At 48.3% G+C, this 24952-nt stretch overlaps 1 protein-coding gene across 2 annotated transcripts in view; it reads left to right on the top strand.

The window, feature by feature from the left end:
- Positions 1–24952, top strand: part of NUP188 (nucleoporin 188) — a 52701-nt gene that overhangs the window by 25867 nt on the left and 1882 nt on the right. For both annotated transcript variants that reach the window (XM_029920779.1, XM_029920778.1), the window contains exons 9-39: positions 552–763; positions 2240–2354; positions 2973–3173; positions 4091–4180; positions 6642–6707; positions 7697–7816; positions 8314–8440; positions 9369–9521; positions 9935–10061; positions 10265–10352; positions 10442–10518; positions 11090–11204; positions 12368–12488; positions 12615–12681; positions 13382–13510; positions 13834–13973; positions 14821–14927; positions 16261–16467; positions 16560–16729; positions 17453–17522; positions 17913–17980; positions 18411–18606; positions 20490–20567; positions 20826–20911; positions 21122–21267; positions 21532–21713; positions 22838–23038; positions 23212–23304; positions 23735–23893; positions 24093–24230; positions 24854–24928. In XM_029920779.1, coding sequence (XP_029776639.1) covers positions 552–763; positions 2240–2354; positions 2973–3173; positions 4091–4180; positions 6642–6707; positions 7697–7816; positions 8314–8440; positions 9369–9521; positions 9935–10061; positions 10265–10352; positions 10442–10518; positions 11090–11204; positions 12368–12488; positions 12615–12681; positions 13382–13510; positions 13834–13973; positions 14821–14927; positions 16261–16467; positions 16560–16729; positions 17453–17522; positions 17913–17980; positions 18411–18606; positions 20490–20567; positions 20826–20911; positions 21122–21267; positions 21532–21713; positions 22838–23038; positions 23212–23304; positions 23735–23893; positions 24093–24230; positions 24854–24928 — 3924 coding nt within the window. The remainder of the gene's footprint in view (positions 1–551; positions 764–2239; positions 2355–2972; positions 3174–4090; positions 4181–6641; positions 6708–7696; positions 7817–8313; positions 8441–9368; positions 9522–9934; positions 10062–10264; positions 10353–10441; positions 10519–11089; positions 11205–12367; positions 12489–12614; positions 12682–13381; positions 13511–13833; positions 13974–14820; positions 14928–16260; positions 16468–16559; positions 16730–17452; positions 17523–17912; positions 17981–18410; positions 18607–20489; positions 20568–20825; positions 20912–21121; positions 21268–21531; positions 21714–22837; positions 23039–23211; positions 23305–23734; positions 23894–24092; positions 24231–24853; positions 24929–24952) is intronic.

Here is a 24952-nt window from a genome sequence, read left to right as displayed (position 1 = left end):
GTTAAAGTAAATTATGGCCAAGCAACCAAACAAATAAATATGACATTTCCATGTGGTGGAGTGCTTTGCAACTGTAAAAACCAATGAGGGGACTGGTAATGAAAAATAAGAAAATTCTTAATGTACTATTAGAGGAAATAATCTGTAAGATACGTTGTTAAGTGAAAAAAGTAAGGTGCAGAATAGTTTGGTTTAGAGATGGATGCACGCGTAGGGAGGGAGGTGGACAGACGATAGAGTGAATGGAGGAGCGAAGGAGTGTGCGGCACGTTACTGGAAGGAAAGACAGAACCTCTGACAGTGGTTCCCTCCAGTGACAGGTTCGGATGCCTGGGCAGGGGAATTGTAGGGAGGCAGACCTTGTCCAGTATCACTTCCAAAATCCTTTTCTGTAATCTTTTAATAGATTCTTAATATTTGGCAAAGAGGGAGAGATTATTTTTACTCTATTCTTATACATGAATTATTTAATAAAAGTAACTTTAAAATGTTTTAAATATGTTTTTAAATCTGACTTTATTGCTCCCATTTTTTCTTCCTTGGTTGTGCAGACCGAGCGCCAGGCATCTCGCTGGTTTGTTCAGTGCCTTCGGGAACAGTCCATGCTGCTAGAGATTATTTTCCTTTATTATGCGTACTTTGAGATGGCGCCTAGTGACCTGTTGGCATTAACCAAGATGTTTAAAGAGCAAGGATTCGGTAGTAGGCAAACCAACAGGCACCTGGTGGATGAGACCATGGACCCTTTCGTGGATAGGATTGGGTAAGTCTCTAGAACTCGTGCAGTTTAGCACGTTCATGTTCTAGGTCCTGTGAAGGGGTGAGGGGAGAGTCTGGATGTACTTTTCACTCCGTGGGCAGGGAAACAGTGGGTGTCCCTCACGGTCCCGGTGGTACAGGGAGTAAGGACTGGGACTGAGAGGAACGTGTTTTCTCAAAATACGTATTCTATTCTCATCTTTTCCTGTCTTCATTTAAGAGGTTCATCCATTCAAAAAAAGTTTGGTGAGTATCTGCAGCAGGCCAGTGCAAATGCTAAGAAGACTATGACAAAGCAGATATGTCCCCCGCCCTCTTTGAAGTCATCATCTATGGACTTTGAATTTTATGGCAGTGAATAGCTCCACATCTTTTTTTCATATGTGTGAAAATACATTGTTGATGTTTTTTTGAATAAATGGTATATGCTTTTACAACTTAATTTTTCACATAACTGGATATCCTGGCCCTCTTTTCACCTCAGGGCATTCTTTTTAGCTGCTGCAGATTAGTACCTGATACGGATGTTTATTCACGGCTCGCTGATGATAGGCAGTTAGCTATTTTGGATATTTCAAACCGTGCTTATAAAGAACATTCTTTACAAGCCTGTCTGTGCATCGGGGTGAATATGACTCTAAAATAAAGATCTAGAAATGTAATTGTTGGGTTACAGGGTCTGTGCCTTTGTATTATAAAATATCTGTTGCCAGATTGTTCTCCACAAAGGGTGTACCAATTTATACTTCCGCCGGCAGTGGGAAGAAAGAACCAGTTTCCGCACAGCCTTGCAAACCCTTGGTATTACCTGCCGTCCCCTTCAGTTTGATCCCTTTAGTGCACTGGTTTGCCTTTCCCTAGTTATCTGGGACGTGGAGCGTTTTCTTACCTGCTCTTGGTACAGCCTCTGGGGTGAGCTGCCTGTTCTCATCTGTGTCCGTGAGGAGGAGCTTCAGCCGCATTTAACCAACAGGATGATGTTACAGTGGGTGGAATGGATATATGTCCACAGTGTGAGACCTGTTTCCTCTGTGGACAAAGATCCACACCTGCGTGGTGAGATGGTTTATCTGGGTCAGATGTAATTGGTGGCTCTAGAAACTTCCAGTACTGGATCTGTGCTTTGGCAGCCACAAGCCCCACATGACTGTCAAAGCACTTGAACGGTGACTGGTCCAGGGACGCCCCGCTGGCTCAGTTGGTGGGGCATGTGACTCTTGATCTTGGGGTTGTGAGCTTGAGCCACATGTTGGGTGTAGAGAGGTTACTTAAAAAAATGTGGGTGGTCAAATTGAAGTGTGCTGGAGGTGTAAAATACATACTGAATTTAGAAGACTTAGTATGAAAAAAATGCATAAAAACTCAATAATTTTTATTTTTTACAGAAAAGATAATATTGAAGTGTCTTTATATTTCTCCTCATTCTCCTTCAGGGTTCAGAGTAGCACACACGACATCATGATACCATTTTCCTTTCCAGCTACTTCAGTGCCCTTATCCTGGTGGAAGGCATGGATATTGAATCCTTGCATAAGTGCGCTCTGGATGACAGAAGAGAACTGCACCAGTTTGCACAGGATGGGCTGATGTGTCAGGTGAGCCGGGAGCAGTCGCATTTCCCTTTGAAGACAGTCTAGAGTTAGTATGTTTTTAACCCCTCGGCAGTACTGCCTCTTGAAACCTTCCTTGTTGTAGAATTTGAGGTTCTACATTGCTAAGAAGTTAACTGGATCTGGAAGAAATCTCAGGTCTCGGTTATCTGCACAGAGGTGATGGTTGAGTCTGGGAGAATGAGTGGAGTCACTCAGAGAGATGGCATCAGGAGGAAAGAGGCCCAAGGACAGAACCTCGGGCGCGTCTTCGTTTATGGAGCTTGTGCAGGAAGATCAAAGGGGAAGCATGTTGAGACTCAATAGTTAGATAGACAATGGGGAAAGATTAGAGAAACTTCAAGAAGGATTGGGAAATTTTCTAAAGAAAATTCCATTTGAACAAGTAATTTAAAATGTTACATTAGACTACTTACAATCAGAAGAAACCAAATGTGGGCACAGGAAAGAGTAGTGGAGCGGTTTATTAGTTAGGTGGCTGCGGGGTGGGGAGGAGTAAGTACCCGGATGGGGCAGGGGGCCACTGGGCAGTTGGGAGACTTACTGCATGTGACAGAGGATCCTGTTTTTAGTGACACAGGTTTTGTTTTTTCTTCTCATCAGGATATGGACCGTTTGATGTTAACCTTCGGGGACATTCCACACCATGCCCCAGTGCTTTTGGCCTGGGCTCTCCTCCGTCACACCCTGCATCCAGAAGAGACCAGCAGTGTTGTCCGGAAGATAGGTGGCACAGCCATCCAGCTGAACGTGTTTCAGTACTTGACCCGACTGCTCCGCTCGCTGGCCAGTGGGGGAAATGACGTGAGGCTCTGGCTGTTGGTGGTTGAGCATGAGATGGGCAGGGCGAGGGCAGAAGCTCGTTCATGAGGGATGCTAGCAGTAATGCCAGCTGTAGTAGTGACGTGGATAATGGTGGTGTTTCCCACGCTAGAGCATCCGGTATGACGAGACACTGTGCTGAGCGCTTTCTGTGCATTACTTTATTTCATCCTTATGACACTTCTTTGCACTAGGAATTTTCATCCTGTGTTATATATTAAGGAATTGAGACTCAGAGAGATGTAATTTGTCCACAAGAACAATAAGCACCAGTGAATGGTAGATAACAGTTTGAACCCACGGTGTCTGACTCTGCCTCTGCCTGCCAGCATAGGATACTACATCAGTACAGTCATCTGTAAGATAGCTTTGGCCATATTGACTAGAAAAATCTTTTTTGGGAGCTTCCTGTAGCTCCCAACTGTAGCGGGATGTATTAGCCATTCTCTTGAGGCTGGTGTTTGGGCTTCATTTCAGAGGCACTGTTGTCGGCCGATTCTGATTCGCTAACGGGAAACCTTGGCCGGCAGGCACCCTGGTTGGCATTGGTTCATTTATCTTGCTGACAGATCAGACTGCTGCATTCATACCAGCACATAGAGACCCTTTATCCTTTTTCCTAGACTGGGTGTGGTTTTCTTCCCCACGGAAGTAGATCCATTTTAAAAATGGTGGTTCCGTTTTGATTTTATTCTTGGTTGTGTTGTAATATTTACAGTTCCTGCTTTTTCATTTCTCCCCTCATCTTCCTGATCTTGGGACTAAATTAGGAAAATTATAAAGCCTTGGGTTCTCTCCCATTTGTTTATAGAGACCATATTAATGTGCTAGGATTATGCTGAAGCTGGGGGAAAGGTTTTGTTACTCAGAATTGTTCACTGACTCCTTTGCCGTTGCAGTGCACCACCAGCACTGCGTGCATGTGTGTGTATGGACTGCTGTCTTTCGTTCTCACCTTGCTGGAGCTGCACACCCTGGGCAACCAGCAGGTCAGTAGCCGGCTCTGGCGAGGCTGTCTGCACTTTTGGGTGCTGCAGTCCTGTCCCTGGGGTACCCTTTGGAGCTGCTGTCACACACCCGCATACCTCTGGTGTTCATTTGTTTATTGCTGTTTCTTCTCATTTACCGTATTATATATGATACATATTAACGATAGAAAAATCAGAAGGTGCTGATAAGAAAAAAGTGTAATCCTACCACACAGGACAACTTCCGTTAATACTGTGATGCATTCCTTTCTAAACAATTTCTGCATATGTATGTTAAAAATATAACCATTCTTCTCTAAAAAATGGAATCACAATGTATATATTGCTTTGTTATCTCATTTTGGGATGATACATTGGTCCCAGACATCTGTGGGTGCTAATAAAATATTCTTCTGTAATATTTTTAAAACCTGAGCATTTCAAACTTAACAGATTCCTAAACAATCCTATTACCAGCTTCCAAATTATCAACTCAAACTCTTGGTGGTCTTTCCCTCCTTGACTATTTTGAAGCAAATCCCTGACATAGTTTCAGCTATGAATTTTCGATGAGCCAGAATAGGAGCTAGTAAAACTTTACAACCAGTACCACAGCTAACAAGCAGTGTCTTTAAATATCAAGTCAGGGTTTAAATTTCTAGTTAGCCTGTAAATGTCATAAATTTATTTTAAGTTTGTGTGTTTGGATCAGGATCTAAATAAATAAAGTCCACACATTCTGGGTTGATAACTCTGTCAAGTTTAGTGCTTTGCACTGTTTTGGACTCCAAGCCACATCATTGTCTAGCTAATGATGGTCTAGACCCATTAGTTCCTTAGGAGTTACAAAATGGCACTATTCTTTTTTATTTATTGGTTGGAACACTGCTATAAAAAATGTGTTTTACAGTATTTGCAAATATTGGATTATTATGTTGTATACCAAAAGTGTACCTTTTACTTTAATGTTGTAAGTATAATGTACTTACATTTTTATGCTTTCCTTTGCTATCTGATACTCTGGTATAGAGTACTATACAGGTTTGTTTTCCTAAATTTACTAGTTTTTTCTACCGTCCTGCAAAGGTGGCTAATGAGGTTTCAAGTAGTTGTGTGTCATTGTGAACTCATGGGTATAAATGTGTTAGCTGTGTTTTAATCCACTACAGTTACTATTCTTGGGCTCAAATTGCCCACGTTTGGCCAGTAAGAACTCTTTCAGAAGAGCCTCTCAGTCTGTCTGGCACTGCTCTTATGTTTTTTTTTTCTTTAATGGTCAGAGAGCAGTAAGTGTCCACTGTGACTCAAATCTTTCTGAGTTAGCTGTCAGCACAGAGCCTAATGCGGGGCTCGAATCTATGAACCACGAGATCATGACCTGAGCTGAAGCCGGATGCTCAACTGACTGAGCCCCCCAGGTGCCCCTCTTTTTTTTTTTTTTTCATTTATTTTTGAGAGAGGGAGAGAGAGATGGACAGAGTGCAAGCAGGGAAAGGACAGAGAGAGTGGGAGATACAGAATCCAAAGCAGGCCCCAGGCTCTGAGCTGTCAGCAAAGGACCCGATGCAGGGCCTGGACTCACGAATTGTGAGATCCTGACCTGAGCCGAGGCTCAGCCACCCGAGCCACCAGGCGCCCCTGTGCTTACATATTTGGATAGCTTTGTTGCTTTCTGGTAGGGCACACCATTGTAGGATTATCTTACAAGATTCGCACCCCAGACCTGGAATCCGCCATTTCTCCAAAGAAGCCCAGTTCTTTTCAGTGGAGAGTGCTGTTTGAGTTCTTTATAACTAAGTCGTTGTATTCATTTTTTAATGAATTATTTTGAAAATTGAAGGAATTGGTGAAATTACAGAAAATGAAACTTTCTTACCATTAGAAGAGAAATTGGTGTTCATTGGAACATCAAAGTTCCAGGGGCATCCTTTGCCAAAATGAACTTTGCATCCTTTGCCAAAATTCGGGCCACATGTGGACCCCAATGTATGTGCCTGGAGGACTTGCTAGGCTGTAAGTCCTGCCACTTGGGTTTTTTAAAGAAATCATTCCCTGTGTGTGCCAAGCTCTGTGCTAGGTGCTGAGGATTAAAAACTTGAAAAGGCACTATTTCGCTCTAGGAGAACAACAGTTCAGCCTAGCCTAGTTACACCTCACCGTTACTAGCACCTTAGTGTGAGGGTTTTCAGTCTGCTTCTCCACACATTGTCGTATTCCGTCCTCACGGTGGTACTGTGAAGCAGATAGTACTGTCGCCGTTTTACAGATAAAGATTTTGAAGTTCAGAGAGGTTCTCTTGTCTAATACCATACAGCGAGTATAATGTACATAATGTAGACGGGGTGTAATCTTTTTAAACCGACAGTTCTTTTTGACCTAGTAAGTGAAAGTATTGTTGTTTTTATTTGAGCAGAATACAATAAAAAAGATATGACTGCTTCAACTATGGAAAATAAGTTTTTTTCTTCCCCTCCCCCAACAGGATGTAATTGACACAGCATGTGAAGTCTTGGCAGACCCTTCTCTTCCGGAACTATTCTGGGGAACAGTAAGTGTGTCAGAGGGAATTATGCTAAAAAATATTCTTGTAGTAAAAGAATCATCAAGCACTTAGTTTGTGATAGGTCTCATATTAAACATGTCATTTTGCATTTACTCTTTACAAAAATCTATAAAGTAGATAGAAGTTTTATCACCATTTTGCATATGAGGAAAGGTGATGCTCAGATGTATGAAATGACTTGCCTTAGGTCACACAACCAGATAAACAGCCAGCATCAGGAAGCAGTTCTGCCTGACCTGAGTCTGTAGTCTGTATCATTAACCAGCCTGTTCTCTGTCCTGCTCACCACATCTTTTTTAACAGCGTTAGTCTCCTGCACCAGTATTGCTGTAACTCTTGAACATGCTATTGGGGGATTAGAACTCTGAGTTGCCAGAATATTGTAACTGCTTAGAGTAAGAATTGGACTTCAGAGAGAACTGCCTCTCACCAGTATGTAGGCTTAGCATTAACCCCAGCCCGGAGCCCCAGAGCCCGCCGGTGAATAAATCTGTTCTCTTTTGTACTGTGGCTTGACTGATATGCCTCTAGGTCTTATCCTCTTCTTCCTGAGTCACTGTCCAGTCTTGAACCGTGTCCACCTGTGAAGTTCACACCTAGGAAGGTGGCATGAAACAATATTTAGATTAAGGATCTGTGACTCGTGTGCAGTGGCCAAATGCTAACATGTTGTTGAGTGCTTTTCACGCTGCTGGAAACATCTCCTGCGGTGGGGGATAGCATTGTCTTCCTGTTGGGAGGACGGCCAGGAGAAAGTCACTGGAGGCAGTGGTATTCTTTTTTCAGGTCCTCATAAATCTGATGTCGAAAGCCATTTTCAGTGGATTGCCGAAGTCTTAAATTGTTAGGGAGGGGTGATGTCCGCCTGAAGGAAAGGACTGGTTTTAGGTTTTCTTATGATAGCTGGGCAGTTCGGAGACGCGCTAATTCATGGATACTCTCGAGGGTCGGTGATTGCTCTTCTTCCACCACAGGAGCCGACCTCTGGGCTCGGGATCATTCTGGACAGTGTATGTGGGATGTTTCCCCATCTCCTCTCCCCGCTCCTGCAGTTGCTGCGAGCCCTCGTGTCAGGGAAGTCCACTGCCAAAAAGGTAGGTTGTTCAGTTAGATGCCTCAGTTCAGACCGTGGGAGAGATTTGGGGGGATGCCACCACCACAGCAAGAATTAGTCTGAAGTTGAATGAATGGTGCCAGGCATAGTGCCTCAGTTCTCTAAATTAAGTACCCATCGCAGATACTGAGTGAGACATGATATACAGTTCCTTACTGTCTCATTGGAGAATGACGGTAGATACAAGGAAGAAATCACTGATAACAGCCGCACAGTAAATGTCATCTGAATCATAAAGACCTACTCTTGAGGAGAGCCAGTGCTCTGTGGAGTGAGGGGCCTTGAGCGGAGTGTTAAAGTGTGCTGAGGGTTGATAAGGAGCCTAGAGGCAACTCTAGGAAGAGTCACAGTGGCAGGTTTGTGAGAAGTTTGAGAGGCAGACACAGTCTGACTAAATAAAGGAGAATAGCGGATGTGGGAACCCTTACATGTCCCCAAGGTAAGTGTGCCGCTGGATTTTTTCATCTCTGTTGGCAGGTGTATAGTTTCTTGGATAAGATGTCCTTCTACAATGAACTTTACAAGCACAAGCCCCATGATGTGATCTCCCATGAAGATGGAACTCTCTGGCGGAGGCAAACGTCCAAACTCCTTTACCCTCTTGGTGAGATGGGGAGACCCTGGCTCAGGAGCCACCGCTCCTCAGCTTCCGTTTAGACCTCAGCGCCGCTGTTTCAGCTGTTCCGTGCCAGCCGCCTGTAAAGCAGCTCCTCCTCCACTGTGCTTGCTGGGGCATTATTAGTCCATTTCTCACTTTTTTTATATCATTAGATTGACCTGAGCCGAAATTGAGAGTCAGATGCCTAACTGATGGAGCCACCCAGGCACCCCAGATTATTTTATTTAAAAAATAATGGGTGTTCATTATAACAAGAGAAACAGCACAGATAGACCTTTGACAAAGTTCATCTGTTCAGACTTGTCTGTCAGTGCTCAGAGCTGGTGTGTGTCCTTGTGCACCCTGCACAGTCCCAGAGATTGATTTCTGCAGGTCATTTTTCTTATATGTGCTTCTGACTCATTCTCTTTTAGTAACTACAGAATTATTCTAGATGGTCCAGAATTTTGTATCTTTTCCCTTCTAAAGGACATGTAGGCTATGTCAGGTTTGGGTCACTACAAACAGTGCCCCCTTGGGTACCTGTACTTTTATGTACTGGTGTTTTTATTTTTAGTGCATAGAGTCCTCAAACTGGGGCTGTCTGGTAAAAGGGTATATACAGTAAAAAATTTTGGGGGGTAAAGGGGTATATACGGTAACAATTTTAAATAACTGTCCACCAACAGATGAAATAGATCAACAAAATGTGTTGCATATTTACAGTGAGATATTACTCAGCCTTGAAAGGAGAGGGAATTCTGACACATAGGCTATACATGGGTGAACCCCGCATAGCAGTGTTGGCTAGTGGGATGAGAGTCTGTCCGTCTCTGTGGGAGTAAATATTGTTGTCTGGTGTAGGAGTCTCTCTTTCCTGTTCTGTCCCTGGATATTAGACTAATTTCTCTTCCTCTCTTCCTCTCTTCCTCAGGCGGTCCAACCAACCTTCGCATTCCTCAGGGCACAGTAGGCCAAGTGGTGCTGGACGACAGGGCTTACCTGGTCCGCTGGGAGTACTCTTACAGCAGCTGGACCCTCTTTACCTGCGAGATTGAAATGCTGCTGCATGTTGTTTCCACTGCAGGTGAGGTCAGCCTGGGGGGGCATGATTGTGGGGAAGAAAAACAGGCATGCTTAGAATTGGGGGACAGAGAGTCTTGGGATAAAATTCAGAACCGTCTAGACTGGGATTGGTGTAGTGTTTTTCTGGAAGACTATTCAGTAATCTTTGTTTTGTTTTTTCTTTTTTTAAATGTTTTTAATTTATTTCTGAGAGACAGCGCGAACAAGGGAGGGTCAGAGAGAGAGAAGGAGACACAGATACTAAAGCAGGATCCAAGCTCTGAGCCAGCTGTCCATACAGAGCCTGACACGGGGCTCGAACCCACAAACCATGAGATCATGACCTGAGCCAAAGCCGGATGCTTAACAGACTGAGCCACCAAGGTGCCCCTCTTCAGTAATTTTAAAGGAATTGTTTGCTCTCTTCCCCCTTAGATGTGATCCAGCACTGCCAGCGGGTCAGACCCATCATTGATCTGGTCCATAAGGTCATCAGCACAGATCTGTCCATAGCAGACTGCCTCCTGCCCATCACCTCCCGCATCTACATGCTGCTACAGAGGTAAGCAGCTGCTCACACCCCCTGGGTTAACGCCCACGCCTGTGCCTCTGCGGGAAGCCCTGGTGTGATACTATCCCCAGCTGAGGGCTTTCCTGTTTTTCCATTACTGAGAGGAAGGACTTGGGCAGAAAGAGCTGGAAAATATCTGTGGTAGAACACGTTGTATTCGTTTTACTGAGTACAGTGCACTGTTCGTCAACCAGGCTAACGACAGTGATCTCTCCGCCGGTGGATGTCATTGCTTCTTGTGTCAATTGCTTGACTGTTTTGGCTGCCCGGAACCCTGCAAAGGTGAGTCACACCAAGTCTTCAAAATAGACAGAAATTGTTGCACTTGGTGACTACCTGGACACATGGACAGTGGGCTCTTCCCTTCTCAGGTCTGGACTGATCTTCGTCACACAGGCTTCTTACCATTCGTGGCCCACCAGGTCTCCAGCATGAGTCAGATGATCAGGTGAGGCAGGTCTTGGATTGGGTGGAGCGTATTCCCTGGAGTAGCTTCTACACTTCGGGTCCAGCCTGGCTATGTTACCGTTGAGGAAGCTTCCCTGTGGGTGTATTTCTCATGCAGCAGCCGCCACCCGAGGTGCATGGGAGTTAATTTTCTAGGTTGGAGAGTCCAGAGCTGTCCAGATCCAGAGACTTGCCTTCCCTTTCTTCAGCTGTAATCACTGTACTTTTCCTTGTGTCATGGCTTTTCGAACTTGCCTGTCGGATAATTTATATACAGGCTCCATTTTTCTACCTGAGCATTTGCTCCCTGTCCTCTCTTGCTTATTAGACAACGATGTTTTCCTGATGTTTATTTGATTTTTTTAACTTTAAAGCTCTTGAGGTTGTACATGAATAAAATACTCTCTTAATGTTCACCTTGGCTATAAAATAGACTAGATTTGATTCATTCTTTTGCAGAGCTTTCTTGTGTTAGGCCCAAGCCATCTAGACACTGAGAATGCTCTATGATTAGTTTCTTGAAACCTTGAGATTGCCCCATCCTGATTCACTTGGCCTCTGTTTCTCCCCAGTGCTGAGGGCATGAATGCTGGAGGGTACGGAAACCTCTTGATGAATAGTGAGCAGCCCCAGGGCGAGTACGGGGTCACTGTTGCCTTTCTACGCTTGATCACCACTCTTGTCAAGGTAAAACCTGGTCATATGAAGTCATCTGAAATAGTTTCTCCTCTACTGTAGTCATTGTTTCTGGGCACACCAGTTGTCCTAACGTTATAGTGTTAATAGTTTCTGTGTATTGAGTATTTACTATGTGCCAGATTCTATAGCAGGTACTTTATCTGTGTTAATTAAATTAAAATTTTTAAGTTTAATTATTTTCAGAGAAAGAGAGAGAGCTTACCGGGGTAGGGGCAGAGAGAGAGGGAGAGAGAATCCCTTCCCAAACAGGTTCTGCACTGTCAGTGCAGAGCCTGATGCGGGGCTTGAAATTGCGAACTGTGAAATCATGACTTGAAATCAAGAGTTGGACGCTTAACTGACTCAGCCACCCAGGCGCCCCTGTGTTAATTTGTTTAATATTCAGAGGCAGGAAGGAATAATGTGGTGATGTCAAACTATTTGCACTGTAGCCCACGGCAATACATACATGTGATATCACTGCCCAGCATGTGTGTGTGTGTGTGTGTGTGTGTGTGTGTGTGTGTACGTGTGTACTCCTGAAACAAAGTTTCATAATTCAGCACTTCTCTAACAAGGCAAAAGGCACTCTGGTGTGTTCTGTTAAGCTGACTTTACAATCCACTAATGGATCACGACTCAGTTGGAAAAATACTGTTGTAGCTTAGATTTTGGAGTCAGACAGAAGTAGGTGTACAGGTCAGACCACTTACTAGCTGTATTGGGCTTGGGCAAACAGGGAATTTCTTAGAACCTCTGTAAAAAAAGGGGTAATAATAAAATGGTCTCTACTCCTTGGAATTGTTGAGAGGGCCGTACATGAGAAGCACTCAGCCCACTTCCTGCCTGCAGTAAAGAATCCCCATTTTTAAGGTGAGGGGACTGAATATTAGGAGAAAGAATTGTGCGTATGAGAGCTCTTTTCTGGTGTCCCAGTGATGATGGGGAGAGGTGAGGTGGACGGCGGGCATCATGACTGTTGGTCTTTTTTTCTATTTCAAAGAAACCCACCGCCTGGACCCAGTTGAACAAATGTTCTGATTTTTTTTCCCCCTTATGGATGGCCAGGGTTTGCCTAGATTTCCTTCGGACCCCTGGTTTTGGAGTTAAATCTCTGATAGCTGAATGACTTCCTTAAATGGTTTAAGTCCTTACAGCATGGTTTCTCGTAGGGGCAGCTTGGGAGTACCCAGAGCCAAGGGCTGGCACCCTGTGTCATGTTTGTGCTGAAGGAGATGCTTCCCAGCTACCACAAGTGGCGCTACAACACCCACGGTGTGAGGGAGCAGATTGGTAAGGGACGCGCAGGCAGGAAGGCCTGAGCGACTCCTGGCTTCCCGGAGATCTTGTCTGTCCCCTTCTCGTGATGAAGGTCATCACACAAGGCCACATAATTCCTGTTTCTTTTCCGGAGTTCAGGTTGCCTGATCCTGGAGCTGATTCATGCGATACTGAACCTGTGCCATGAGGCGGACCTGCACAGCAGGTAGGAGGGGTTATTGCTCAGGCCAGGTGCTCTTGGACGCTGCCACTCCCCAGGGGAAGACACGGGCACTTCTGCTGTGCGGTGCCGTCTCTTCCTTCCAGAGAACTCAACGGGGCTGAGCCCAGAGCTCAGTACTCGGGAGGTTCTGATGTGCTCTCCACTAGACTGGGTCCTTTCTCCCTGTGGATCGAGGAGAGCAAATGAAATGGGAATGAGATTGTATGTGCGCGTGCACACACGCACACGCACATACACACATTATTTTTCATGATCTTTACGAAAGTTACACATGTTCATTAGGAAAATAGTGAAAGTGCCCTTCCTAAACCTGTTTCCCAGAGATGACTGAAGTTCAGTGTATTCTCCTAGGTGTTTTCCTCTGCTTGCACTAGATGCTCTAAAATTTATTTCCATGCCACTTTATCTAGATCTGTCTTGTTTTAATGGTTCCATGCATTCCATTGTATGGATTAATCATGCCCCATTTCAGTAAATATATCCATTAGTAGGACATTTAGAAAGCTTCTCTGAGTTGCTTCTAAGATCACGTCTCCCTAAGGAAAGTGATCAGAGTGCATCCGGCTGGCAAAGTGCTGATCTGTATCACTGATGTCCACTTGGTTTGGTTTGGACAGAGCCCTTCTCTTGCAGTAATAAACTTGATGGCTCCCTAGGGACTCAGAACGTGTCTGTCTTGCAGTCACAGCCCCAGTCTGCAGTCTCTCTGCATCTGCAGCCTGGCCTACACAGAAGCGGGACAGACCGTCATCAATATCATGGGCCTCGGTGTGGACACCATCGACATGGTGGTGGCTGCTCAGCCTCGCAGGTGCGGCTCCCTCTCCCCTTCCCCATTTAGCTTAGTGTGCCTGCGTGTCCTGAGAACTTCAGTGTGAGTTCATGTGCGGTAGCTTTTTAAGGACAGCCTTATTTCCCCTAGGACGTAGCCTTTTGTAATCTAGTGGCTGCTGTGTAGACTGGCTCATAGCCAAGGGAGTTGATTCCTGCTCCTCTCTCCTAGTTTGGACTGGGGCCTCTAACAGAAGCTGTTGAACTCTGGGATTATTGTTGGAATCTAATTCATGAGAGCACATATGTTGCCAATGAAGTCATGTTGTCTGAATCAACTTTGGTTTCCATTTGGCACCCTAGTGATGGGGCAGAGGGCCAGGGGCAGGGCCAGCTGCTGATCAAGACAGTGAAACTGGCATTCTCCGTCACCAACAATGTTATTCGGCTGAAACCTCCTTCTAATGTGGTGTCCCCCCTGGAACAGGCCCTCACGCAGCACGGTATGTATTGCTCTCCCGGCCAGCAGTGCTTCTGCCCACAAGTACATACTGCAGGCTGTGTTGTTAGAGGCCAGCAGTATTTTCTGACTAATTCCTGGAGGGAATTTGGGAATGAGCACCAGTTCCCATCCTGGACTTAGAAGCAAGAGGGCTGGACCATCCTTCATTTCTGTCTCCTGTTGATGACAGGATAATAGTTAAGAACCCATGTTCAAAGTCAGACTGCCTTGGCTCACATTTTGGCTCTAATGAGCTGGTTACCTTGGGCACATTGTTAAACAACTCTGCCTCGGGTTTCTCATCTCTAAAATGAGGATAATAGTACCTACCTTTACGGTTACGGTGGAGGTAAGATTACTATGTGTAAATCACAGAGGGGAGTTTTTGGTACCTGTTAAGTATGAACTATTTTATTCTTTGACCTTATGCTAATTGTTTAATCCCTTTGGGACCCTGTTTCCTCATTTTCAAGTAGGTGTTTGGATAATGTATAAGACCTCCTATATCGTTTCGGGATCTTGAGGATTCCTGCATGCCAGTGCAGTTCCCCAATGTGATGCCTTTTTCTAACCTGTTTATTAAGAGACTGCTATTTGTTTTTTTACCCCAAAATGTCCCTCTTCCTGCTCTTAATGAATTGGATTGGGCTGTTTATCTCCAAATCCTTTATATCCCCTTGGCTACTGAAAAGAGAGAATGGTTTGGCCACCTGGATTCGCTCTGGCCTTCCCAAGGACGTGAGGCTAGTAAATTCCCTCACGTGCGTGAGCCTTTTTGGACTGCAGCCTCGCTTGGGAGCTTGAACCAGGCACACCTGGTGTCTGAGCTGCTTGCTGTGCTGCTTCAGGTGCCCATGGGAACAACCTCATCGCTGTCCTTGCCAAGTACATCTACCACAGACACGACCCTGCTTTGCCACGTCTTGCCATCCAGCTGCTGAAACGTCTGGCCACGGTAGGATCCCACTTAATCAGCCGAAGCCCCAGAAAACTGACTTTGTGCATGAGACCAGCGCTGCCTTATCTCAGGAGAAACAGCTAGCTCGGACTTCTCTGACTTGTAAAGTGACCCAGCCGTGTGCACATCACACAAATTGTGTTGCCATACACACCACACCTAAATTGTGGTTTGTGAGGGGGTTTTTCCCCAATTACAAAAGACCTGCATACTCATTTTAACATATCTAAACGTTACAGGTAAATGTAGCATAGAAAGCTAAGGTCTACTCTGATCCCTTCGTGCTGAGACTCCCTGTGGGCAGATTGGTGTGCATTGTCCCACATTCCTCTTTATCTGTGCTTTTGTTTTGGAGGATGTTTGCTGTGCTTTTCTCTCCTTCACAAAAGTAGAATTGCACGCGCACGGTTTTGTGACTGGCTTTCTTCACTGACACCAGATCTTGCAGTCTTTCCATATTGTCATTAGTGCTTGCACGACGAGCACAGAGTGGATGCATCCTGATGATTTTATTTTTTTATCTTTCACTATTATAAGCAGTGCTGCAGTGAACATTGTTCATAGAACTCCGTAAACTTTTATTTTCAGTTCCTGAATATTAGTTACTAGTGAACATTTTAATTTTTTTAGACATTTCTAAATTGACCTCCAAAAAGAATTGTGAGTTTATATTTCCCCCTCCCTTAAAAAATTATTTTTTTCTTAACGTTTATTTATTTTTGAGAGAGACCGAGCTCAAGTGGGGGAGGGGCAGAAAGAGAGGGAGACACAGAATCCAAAGCAGGCCGTAGTCTTCAAGCTGTCAGCACAGAGTCCACTGCAGGGCTCAAACCCCAAGCTGTGAGAACATGCCCTGAGTGGAAGTCGGACACTTAACCCATTGAGCCACCCAGGCGCCACCCCCACTTTTTTTTAATGTAATCTCTGCCCCACCACATGGCTTGAATTCCTGACCCCAAGATCAAGAGTCAGATAGTCTCCCAGCTGAACCGGCTGGCGCCCCAGCAGTTTACACTCCTGATGCCAAGCCTTCCAGCCTTGCCACAGTGGCCCCATTGGGCTTTTAATCTTTGCTCATCTGATAGGCAAACCAGTACTATCTCATTTTTTACCTTGTGTTTATTGTTATTATTGTGTATCTTTTAATGTTGATTACCACTTTTGTAAATCATTGGACATTTTGTACTGTAGTTTGAAGCAATGTCCCTTTTATCCTGGTGGCACATACTTGACATTTCCCTTTCTGAGAGTTCTCTAGCACCCTTTGCAGGAGCTTGTTGAGGTTTTTCTGGAAGTAGAGTTCTAAGTCTGTGTGTCTGGTCCCCACCAGGTGGCCCCGATGTCCGTGTACGCCTGCCTGGGCAACGATGCGGCTGCCATTCGCGATGCCTTCCTGACCCGACTGCAGAGCAAGATTGAGGACATGCGCATCAAGGTCATGATTCTGGAGTTCCTCACGGTTGCAGTAGAGACTCAGCCGGGCCTCATTGAACTGTTCCTGAATCTGGAGGTGAAGGACGGCAGTGACGGCTCCAAGGTGAGCCCGCACGGGGGATGAAGCTGGGGAGGCGGCCCCACGGGTGCAGCTGCTGGCAGTGGCCAGGGACTGAACTCTTGCCCCTCTTGCAGGAATTCAGCCTTGGGGTGTGGAGCTGTCTCCACGCGGTGCTGGAGCTGATCGATTCCCAGCAGCAGGACCGCTACTGGTGTCCGCCCCTGCTTCATCGAGCGGCCATCGCCTTCCTGCACGCCCTGTGGCAGGACCGGCGGGATAGCGCCATGCTGGTCCTCAGAGCTAAGTAAGTCTGGCTCCAGGAGGGATTTACCTCCAAGCCTTGTGTCTGTAAAATGGGAGTAACAATACTTCATACTTCAGAGGTTCGCCCTGACAGCTCACTTAGCATATGCGTAAAAAGTGCTGAGAGGCGGGCTCAGTGTGCCGAGCGGCTCCCTTAGTCATTTCCTTACGCTGCTGCCAGCAGGTGTCATCTTTAAGGCAGAGGCGTGTTTAAGGCAGAGGCGTGTTTACCTTAGGGTGCCCGCCTTTTCCTGCCTTTTGTGTTCTTGCCTTCTGCTAACACTTTCAGATCCATCGTTTTTTAGAAACATTAGCTTCAGACAAGAATGACTTGCTCAAGCCCTTGAACTTGAATGAGACCCCCTATTCTCTAGGACCCTGTTGGCACAAAGGAAACATTAAAAAGGCAAACCATGGGAGTCTGCATCCTTACTCCCCTCCCCGTCTCTTCCTTGTGGGGCTGTGAGCTATGTGCAGTGGCATAGACCATGAGAATTTTTGCCAGTCAACTCTAGAACATTCATAGAGTATACGATTGTGGTTTTTAACAGGAAAGCATAATTTTACCTACGGAACCCTTTATGTAGGAGCAGGTCACCTCTGAGACACATGTTAGGATCGGGCAGGTAAAATATGCACAGGTAACCACCCAAGGCAGGTGGACAGAACTTCAGGAAGGACTGTGCAAGAGAAAGGATGATTTCCAAATGTGTTTTCCTTTCAGACCCAAATTTTGGGAGAATTTAACCAGTCCACTGTTTGGAACCCTTTCTCCTCCCTCAGAAACCTCCGAGGTAAGCTGGGGTGAAGGGTTGGGCAGTGCCGAAAGTCTCGGGGAGGACAGGCGGGGCTTCGAGAGACTGAGATGTAGAAAATGATCCCTCCCCTGATTAAGCAACTGGAGTGTTTTCTTCACTGGAAACTTCTTTCTCAGGGGAGTGCCTGCTTCCTCTCCCTGTGCGGTCTGGCTTGGGAAGGAAAGTGGCATGCCCTGCTCTGTGTTGATGGCTCCGTGGTCTTCTCCGGAGACACTGTGGACCTGACACTGCAGATGCCCGTTCGCGGTCGATAGGGACTGTGCTTCCTTGCTTTCAAGTCTCCGGTCCCTGCTCTGCGCCCTCATGGGGGCCACCAGGGAAGAGGTGCTCCTCGTGATAGTATCTGCTCTGCTCTCCCCTCCACAGCCCAGTGTCCTGGAAACCTGTGCCCTCATCATGAAGATAATTTGCTTGGAGATATACTATGTAGTTAAGTGAGTCCTCTCCCCTTTTGGGATTTTAATTAAAGGTTTGGGTGGGGGGTGCGCTGTGGCCTGCCACTGGGTGCATGGCTCTTTGAGCCAAGGCAGAGGAGAGAGCTGGTTTGGAGCCATTTATGGAGGGCCTCTGAGTTGCGTCCCTGGCCAGTCCATTGATGGCATTTATGATTGTCAGAGAGAGTTATTGTGAAGCAAACTCCATGTGCCCGGGATTTCATGGAGGAGGAATCCTGGAAAAGGCCTGAACCTAACCCATTATGTTGAGCAAGAAGTATGAGCCCCACACAGTGGAGGTGACTGGAGCCGTCTGCCTCTAAGCCCAAGTGAGGTCGCTTTCTCTGCCTCGACAAGGGTCTGTGCCCATCACATTTCTGTCTGCTTTCAAAACCTAATCATAGGTTTTATTTTTTTCTTGACACCCTAGGGGCTCATTAGATCAGTCTTTAAAAGATACACTTAAGAAATTTTCCAGCGAGAAACGCTTTGCCTACTGGTCAGGATATGTCAAGTCGTTGGCAGTTCACATAGCCGACACGGAGGGCAACGACTGCACATCCCTGGTGGAGTATCAGATGCTGGTCTCCGCCTGGAGGATGCTCCTCATCATCGCCACCAGTCACGTAAGAGCCTCTGCCGGGGGGTGGGGGGGGGTGTCGCTTTGGTATCCTAGCAACCGTGTGCTGGAGTGCCTAACAGACATAGCCCCTTGGGATGAAGAATGAATCAGGGATTTTTTTCCCTGAGCTAAAATGTAACAGTTCTGTGCCAGTTGATGGGGGGAGCTGCTGTGGGTGTTAGAGTGTTGGATTCAACAAGAGACCCTGAAGAAAAATGCAGAGAAGTAATTTAAAACATTCATGAAACAATAGCATTCGTGAAAGCCTCCCGTAGCTGCCCTTGCAGGAGCCCCCTTCCTTCATCTGCCTCTCGTGCGCACTCAGAGTCACCTTCTGGGGTGTGTGCCCTGTGGACCCTAGGTAAATATTTGTAGGCTGATCAGCAAACAGCTGTGACCGCTGTGGTTCTAGAAACTGCATTTCCTGGTTTTATGGGCCCAGCACACTTCCGCTGCGCAACTCTGCTTGGCTCCTGGTTTTAGAAAAAGAACAGAGGCCATTGTCTCTGTACTGTGTGTCTACTGAGAGTTGGGTTTTACAGAGAGAAAGTTAGCATTTGAAAAGAGTTTGCATTTCTTCTTTATGTGTGCCTGCACACTGCACCATCATGTTGTACAATAAGGACTTAGTTTTGAATTGTTTCTCCCTGGGGATCCAGATTAATATCTTGGCTTCCTTATTAACTACAACTTGGTAGATGTCCCTGTTCCAAGCATACTCTTACGTCTTCCATGAGTGGCTTGTCCCTAGTGCACGGCTGCCCCCGACTCGGGACCTTGCTGCATCACAGTGGCTGTAGACCCTGGAGACTGCAGACACACCAGAAGGCTCAGCCACCTGTGGAGAGTGATCGATTCCTCGGCGGATAGCCTGTGTGTCACTTGCCTTTTAGGCCCTAGCTAGGCAACAGTTGTTTTGTTTTTTTAATTAAGGTAGAATTGACATAGAGTGTATTGTTAGTTTCAGATGGACGGTTAATAATTCAGTATTTTTACACATAATAAAATGATTCCCATGCTAAGTCTAGTTACTGTCTCTTAAACGTACAAGGCCATTACGGTGTTATTAACTATTTCCTATGTTGGACGCCATAGGCAGCAGTTCATGGTTCATAGCTCTGAAAATCCTGCCATCGTCTCTTTTCTTAGGAAAACTATCTGATTAAGTGTAGGATACTGACCGTTCACTTATTCATTTAACAGATTCTCACGGAATGTTCTCCGTATGTCAGGATACAGCAGTGAATAAGGCAGAGAAGGTCTTTGATCTCCTGGAGAGTGGCCCCACGAGGGAGACAAATTGTAAACTAACTCACAAAGAAATATAGTGTGAGATGGTGCTAATTCACTATGAGGGAGACAGTCAGGAGCTGTGGTAGTGAGTGCTTAAGTAGGAGCAGGCACGGAGGCATTCTCTGAGGAGCTGATGTGCAAAGCGCCTTCCAGGTGGAGAGCCTGTGGAGAAGAGTAGGCTGGGCAGATGGCGTCACGTGTGCAGGGATCCAGAGTGGAAAAGAGCGTGGTATGGTTTCAGCAGGAAGAAGTCCTATTAGTAGGACTGGAATAGGGTGAGCACAAGTGGTGATCCCACAGTCCGTTGGACTAGATCCTGTGAGGCCTCTTAGGCCGTGTTGTGAGCGGTTTGTATTTCCAGGGTGCTGGGAAGCCTTTGAAGGGTCTGAGAAGAGGGATGTTGTCAGAAGGAGGAGGTGAACCTGACCCGATTTTGACCATATCTAAGGGTGGACAGAGAAACAGCCGGGCGGTAATTAGGAAGGCCGTGACTAACCAATGACTGATGGCCTGACAGAGGACCCTTCGTTTGGTGGCTTTTGTAAAGTCTGGGGAATTTTCCCAGATGACATTTTTTTTCCTGTTTCTTTGCAGGCAGAGGTAATGCACCTGACTGACTCTGAGGTGCGTCGCCAGCTCTTTCTTGACGTGCTCGATGGGACCAGAGCCTTAGTAAGTGTGTCTGGGGGGTTTCTCATTCCTCCCAGGAACAAGGTCTCACAATGATCAGGACACGGGGCTTGGTTGCCTCGGAGGCCTGAGACCTCAGTGCTAAGCTGTGGTCTCTCCCCATGCGCCCGTCCCTGTGAGCTCACTGCTGGGAAAGAAGGGCCCGAGGCTGAACAGTGCCCTTTGGATGGAGCTCGAATCTCCCAGCCACATCAGCTCATGGGAAACCTGACTTCTGACTGGTCTGCTGTCTCCCCTCAGCTCCTGGTCCCCACCTCCGTGAGCTGCCTCCGCCTCGGCTCCATGATGTGCACTCTGCTGCTTATCCTCCTCCGGCAGTGGAAGAGGTGAGCACCGCGCCGGGGGAGGTGGCCTGCTCGCTCCTCTTTACTGGCCCTTCGCTTTCCTGAAGGGGAGCAAATGGGTGTGAAATGGGCTGGCTTTCCCTCGCTAGCACACGGGGTGAGGCAGGCTGCGCAGTGGGCATCCTGAGATGGAGCGGGGCGCTTGTGCCCTTTACTTGGCGTGTGTTCTTCCCTGCCCTATATTCTTCCTAGAGAGTTAGGTTCTGTGGATGAAATCCTTGGGCCCTTGACGGAGATCCTGGAGGGAGTGCTGCAGGCAGACCAGCAGCTCATGGAGAAGACCAAGGCCAAGGTGTTCTCAGCATTCATCACAGTGTTGCAGATGAAGGAGATGAGAGGTGAGGGGCAGAGGGGAGCGGGGGCAGCACTGGCCCCACTGGCAGCTGGCCTGGCGAGGCTTCATCTGGTTTCCAGTCACACATTTTTGCTGTGTGGTGTGAGCTGTCGGTCTTGGAAATCCCGTCCTCGAGAAAACTTCTCCCCCATCGTCTCCTCCCCATTCCCCGTGCGGGCAGAGCCTCTCTCAGTAGCGGACATTCCCTCTGCAGCGTGTGTTGACATGGTAAGCATGACTGTGTCCCCTCCCTGCCTGTGCTCTGCAGTGAGTGACATCCCCCAGTACTCCCAGCTGGTGCTGAATGTCTGTGAGACCCTCCAGGAAGAGGTGATTGCGCTCTTCGACCAGACCCGCCATAGTTTGGCATCGGGTGGTGCCCCAGAGGACAAGGACAGCATGGAGACCGATGACTGCTCGCGGCCCCGGCACAAGGACCAGCGTGATGGGGTGAGGGAGCGCCCTGGGGCGCAGCTTGTCCTGTCCACGCACAGCCAGCAAGTGTCAACTGCCTCCCTGTACTGTGCCAGGCCCTGGGGGTGATGAGTGAGAGACAGGTAGTCGCTGCACTGGTGGGAACACTAACGTCAGAGCCTCCGCAGACTCCCCGGAAACCCATCGTGGCAAGTCCCGTGCGGGGGAAATACCGGGAGAGCACATGGCCTGGGGTTCTCACCTGACTGAGGGTCTCCACGAGAAAGCCCCGCTCCAGCTGTAACAGCACTGGGGGAGTCAGGCGGGGAGAGGGAGCGGGGAGGATTTAGGAGTGAGGACAGGGTGGCTTGCCACGGTTCGGGTCCTCTGGCCGCCGGAGGTCCGGCTGCGGGGAGCGAAGCAGTGACAGGCTGGAGAGCTGGGGGCTGGATGACCTTAGCAGGGTGTTTGATCTGGGATTCAGGTGAACGTGGAGAGGACTCCAGGATTTAAGCAAGACAGAGAATGTGGAAAGATCTAGAAGAGTATTTTTCAAACTGGGTCATGACTTATTAGTGGGTATTGAAATGAACCCGTTTGATTACAAACAGAATTTTTTAATGAAATAGGATAAAGTATAAAAATATGTTTTGTGTGGAAAGGGTAGGAAAACATATTAAATATGCGTATACGGAGACACAGCATAAAAAGTATTTATTCTTGTGCGTCATGGTCAAAAGTAAGTTTGCCAAGCAACTGGTGTGAAAAACTGATTGGAGAGGGGCCAGCAGAGTGAAGGCCCGCTCAGGAGTCTGGCGCAGTGGTGCAGCAAGAGGGGTAGAGTCGGGTGCAGTGAGCAGGGGTGAGTCGGGAAGCTTGCGAGGCAGTGGGGGAGGGAGGAGTCAAGAACTGTCACTGGGCTTTGTTAGCTTGGAGGGGCTGCTGTGCCCCGGTAGGGGGCGGACACTGAGCCGGTAGGGGGCGGACACTGAGCCGGTTGGGAGAGACTTGGCGTTCCCATTAGCCGCACTTGGAGACCCATGTGGAGTGGGAGGTGGGGCAGCCTGGCGCAGGGCTGCCTATTGCTGTGCTCCTGCCCCCCTCCCCCCCACACACTGCTTCCTTCCCTCTTGCCCATCTTTGCCCCTGGGCCCCAGCAGGTGTGTGTCCTGGGCCTGCACCTGGCCAAGGAGCTGTGCGAGGTGGACGAGGACGGCGAGTCGTGGCTCCAGGTGACTCGCAGGCTCCCCATCTTGCCAACCCTCTTCACCACTCTGGAGGTGAGCCTTCGCATGAAGCAGAATCTGCATTTTACCGAGGCATCGCTGCACCTGCTCCTCACTCTGGCTCGCACCCAGCAGGTAGGCGGCCCGCCCGAGTGCAGGAGGGAGCCTCCTTGCTTGTGCTGGGTGGGGTTCGGCACACAGGAGCCCTGGTGTGCCTTGGGAACTCCAGCTGCCCCCAGGCAGGGGACAGGTTCCAGACGTGCTGGGGCCGGGGAAGCTCCATCTTATTCCAGGTCTTTCCCTCCCAGGGAGCCACAGCAGTAGCTGGGGCTGGCATCACCCAGAGCATTTGTCTGCCCCTCCTGAGCGTGTACCAGCTTAGCTCCAACGGGACTGTGCAGGTGAGTGCCAGTGACTTGCCAGGGGGCCTGAGTTGGCCAGACTGGAGTTTGAGTAGCAAAGTGTCCCTGTCCTTGATCTTTCACCTGCCCCAGAAATTGCTCTTTAGTGGCTTGTGACACACTGATGGTATGGACTCCTCGCTGCCCCTATACTGATTTCTAGCAAGAGAAGCTCACGTGGCTAGTTAATGGCAGGCCTGAGTCTAGAACCCGGGATTCCTGTATCTCTGCCTGGTGCTCTTTCGTTGTCATCTCTGGCCTCAGACCCCGTGCCCCTGCCAGTCACCAGGCAGTAGCTGTGCCCTTTCTAGGTTCTCTCTTCCAAGTAGCCAATCTGCCCTAGCTGCTGTGTTGCCAGGAGGCCCCGCTCCGTGTGTCAGCTGCATTCACTGGTGCCGCGTCCTGATCTTGTCTGCTGTCTGTGTCTTAGACACCTAGCACCTCTCGGAAGTCCCTGGATGCCCCCTCCTGGCCAGGGGTCTACCGCCTCTCTATGTCCTTGATGGAGCGGCTCCTCAAAACTCTGCGCTACAACTTCCTGACTGAGGCCCTGGACTTTGTGGGTGTTCACCAGGAGCGGACCTTACAAGTGAGGGGCTGCCAGCACCATGGGGTGGGGGGGCTCAGGGTACTAGGGAGACCATTCAGAAACTTCTTAGCCAAGAAGTGCCTGATGTGCCATCACCTCAGCGTTTGTGGGTCCAGAACCTGTCCTCCCAACGGGAGGGCAAAGAGCAGGCAGGTCAGGTCCCTGATTTCACCCCATCCTGCCCTGTCTCCCCTCGCAGTGCCTCAGTGCGGTGAGGACAGTACAGAGTCTGGCCTGCCTGGAGGAGGCAGACCACACTGTGGGCTTCATCCTGCAGCTCTCCAACTTCATGAAGGAATGGCACTTCCACCTGCCTCAGCTTCTGCGCGATGTCCAGGTGGGGCCTTGGACACGGCTCCTTGCAGGGGGTCTCGGGAAGTGCTTGGGCATGGGGTGGTGGGCACTGTCTGGGGCACCTCTGGTGAATCGCAGGCACTTGGAACGTGGGCATTTTGCTCCATGAACACGGTTTGGTTTCTTCATGTTGCTCTCTCTGGAGCTACAGTTTTCCTTCTGTAGTAAAGGGCAGCCTTGTAGCTTAGGAACTTGGGCGCGGTTGGATAGACCCTTAGGAATAGGCCTGAAGCTGGGGACAGCGGGGCAAGGGTTCGGGCGGGAGGGAAGGAACAGGCCCTGGAGCCACACGGGCATCCATCATTTGTGTGACCTTGGCCAGGTTACTTCACTATCTCTAAACCTTTTTCTTCTGTAAAATAGGGAAATGATCCCTATCTTATTTCTTTACTGAAGAACCAGTCTTAGGCATTGAACTAGGCCCCAGGGAAATGCCCCAGGTACCCCTTGCCCCAGTCTGGAGTCGGCAGACTTGGTGGCTCTAAGACTTGCAGCTTGAGAACGCAGGGAGGTGAGCCCTGCCGGAGCTCAGGCAAAGGCACGGGCCGGGCGGCCTGCCCGGGCCGCGGCTGAGAGCTCCCTGCCCCGTGTCTGCGTCCGCTGCAGGTCAACCTGGGCTACCTGTGCCAGGCCTGCACCTCCCTCCTGCACAGCCGCAAGATGCTGCAGCACTGCTTGCAGGTAAGTGCCTCCGCGCCAGGCTGC

This window comes from Suricata suricatta, chromosome 13 (assembly GCF_006229205.1).
Source record: "Suricata suricatta isolate VVHF042 chromosome 13, meerkat_22Aug2017_6uvM2_HiC, whole genome shotgun sequence".
NCBI lineage: Eukaryota > Metazoa > Chordata > Mammalia > Carnivora > Herpestidae > Suricata > Suricata suricatta.
Note: the sequence above shows the minus strand (reverse complement) of the source record. Positions and strands in the feature narration are given on the sequence as shown.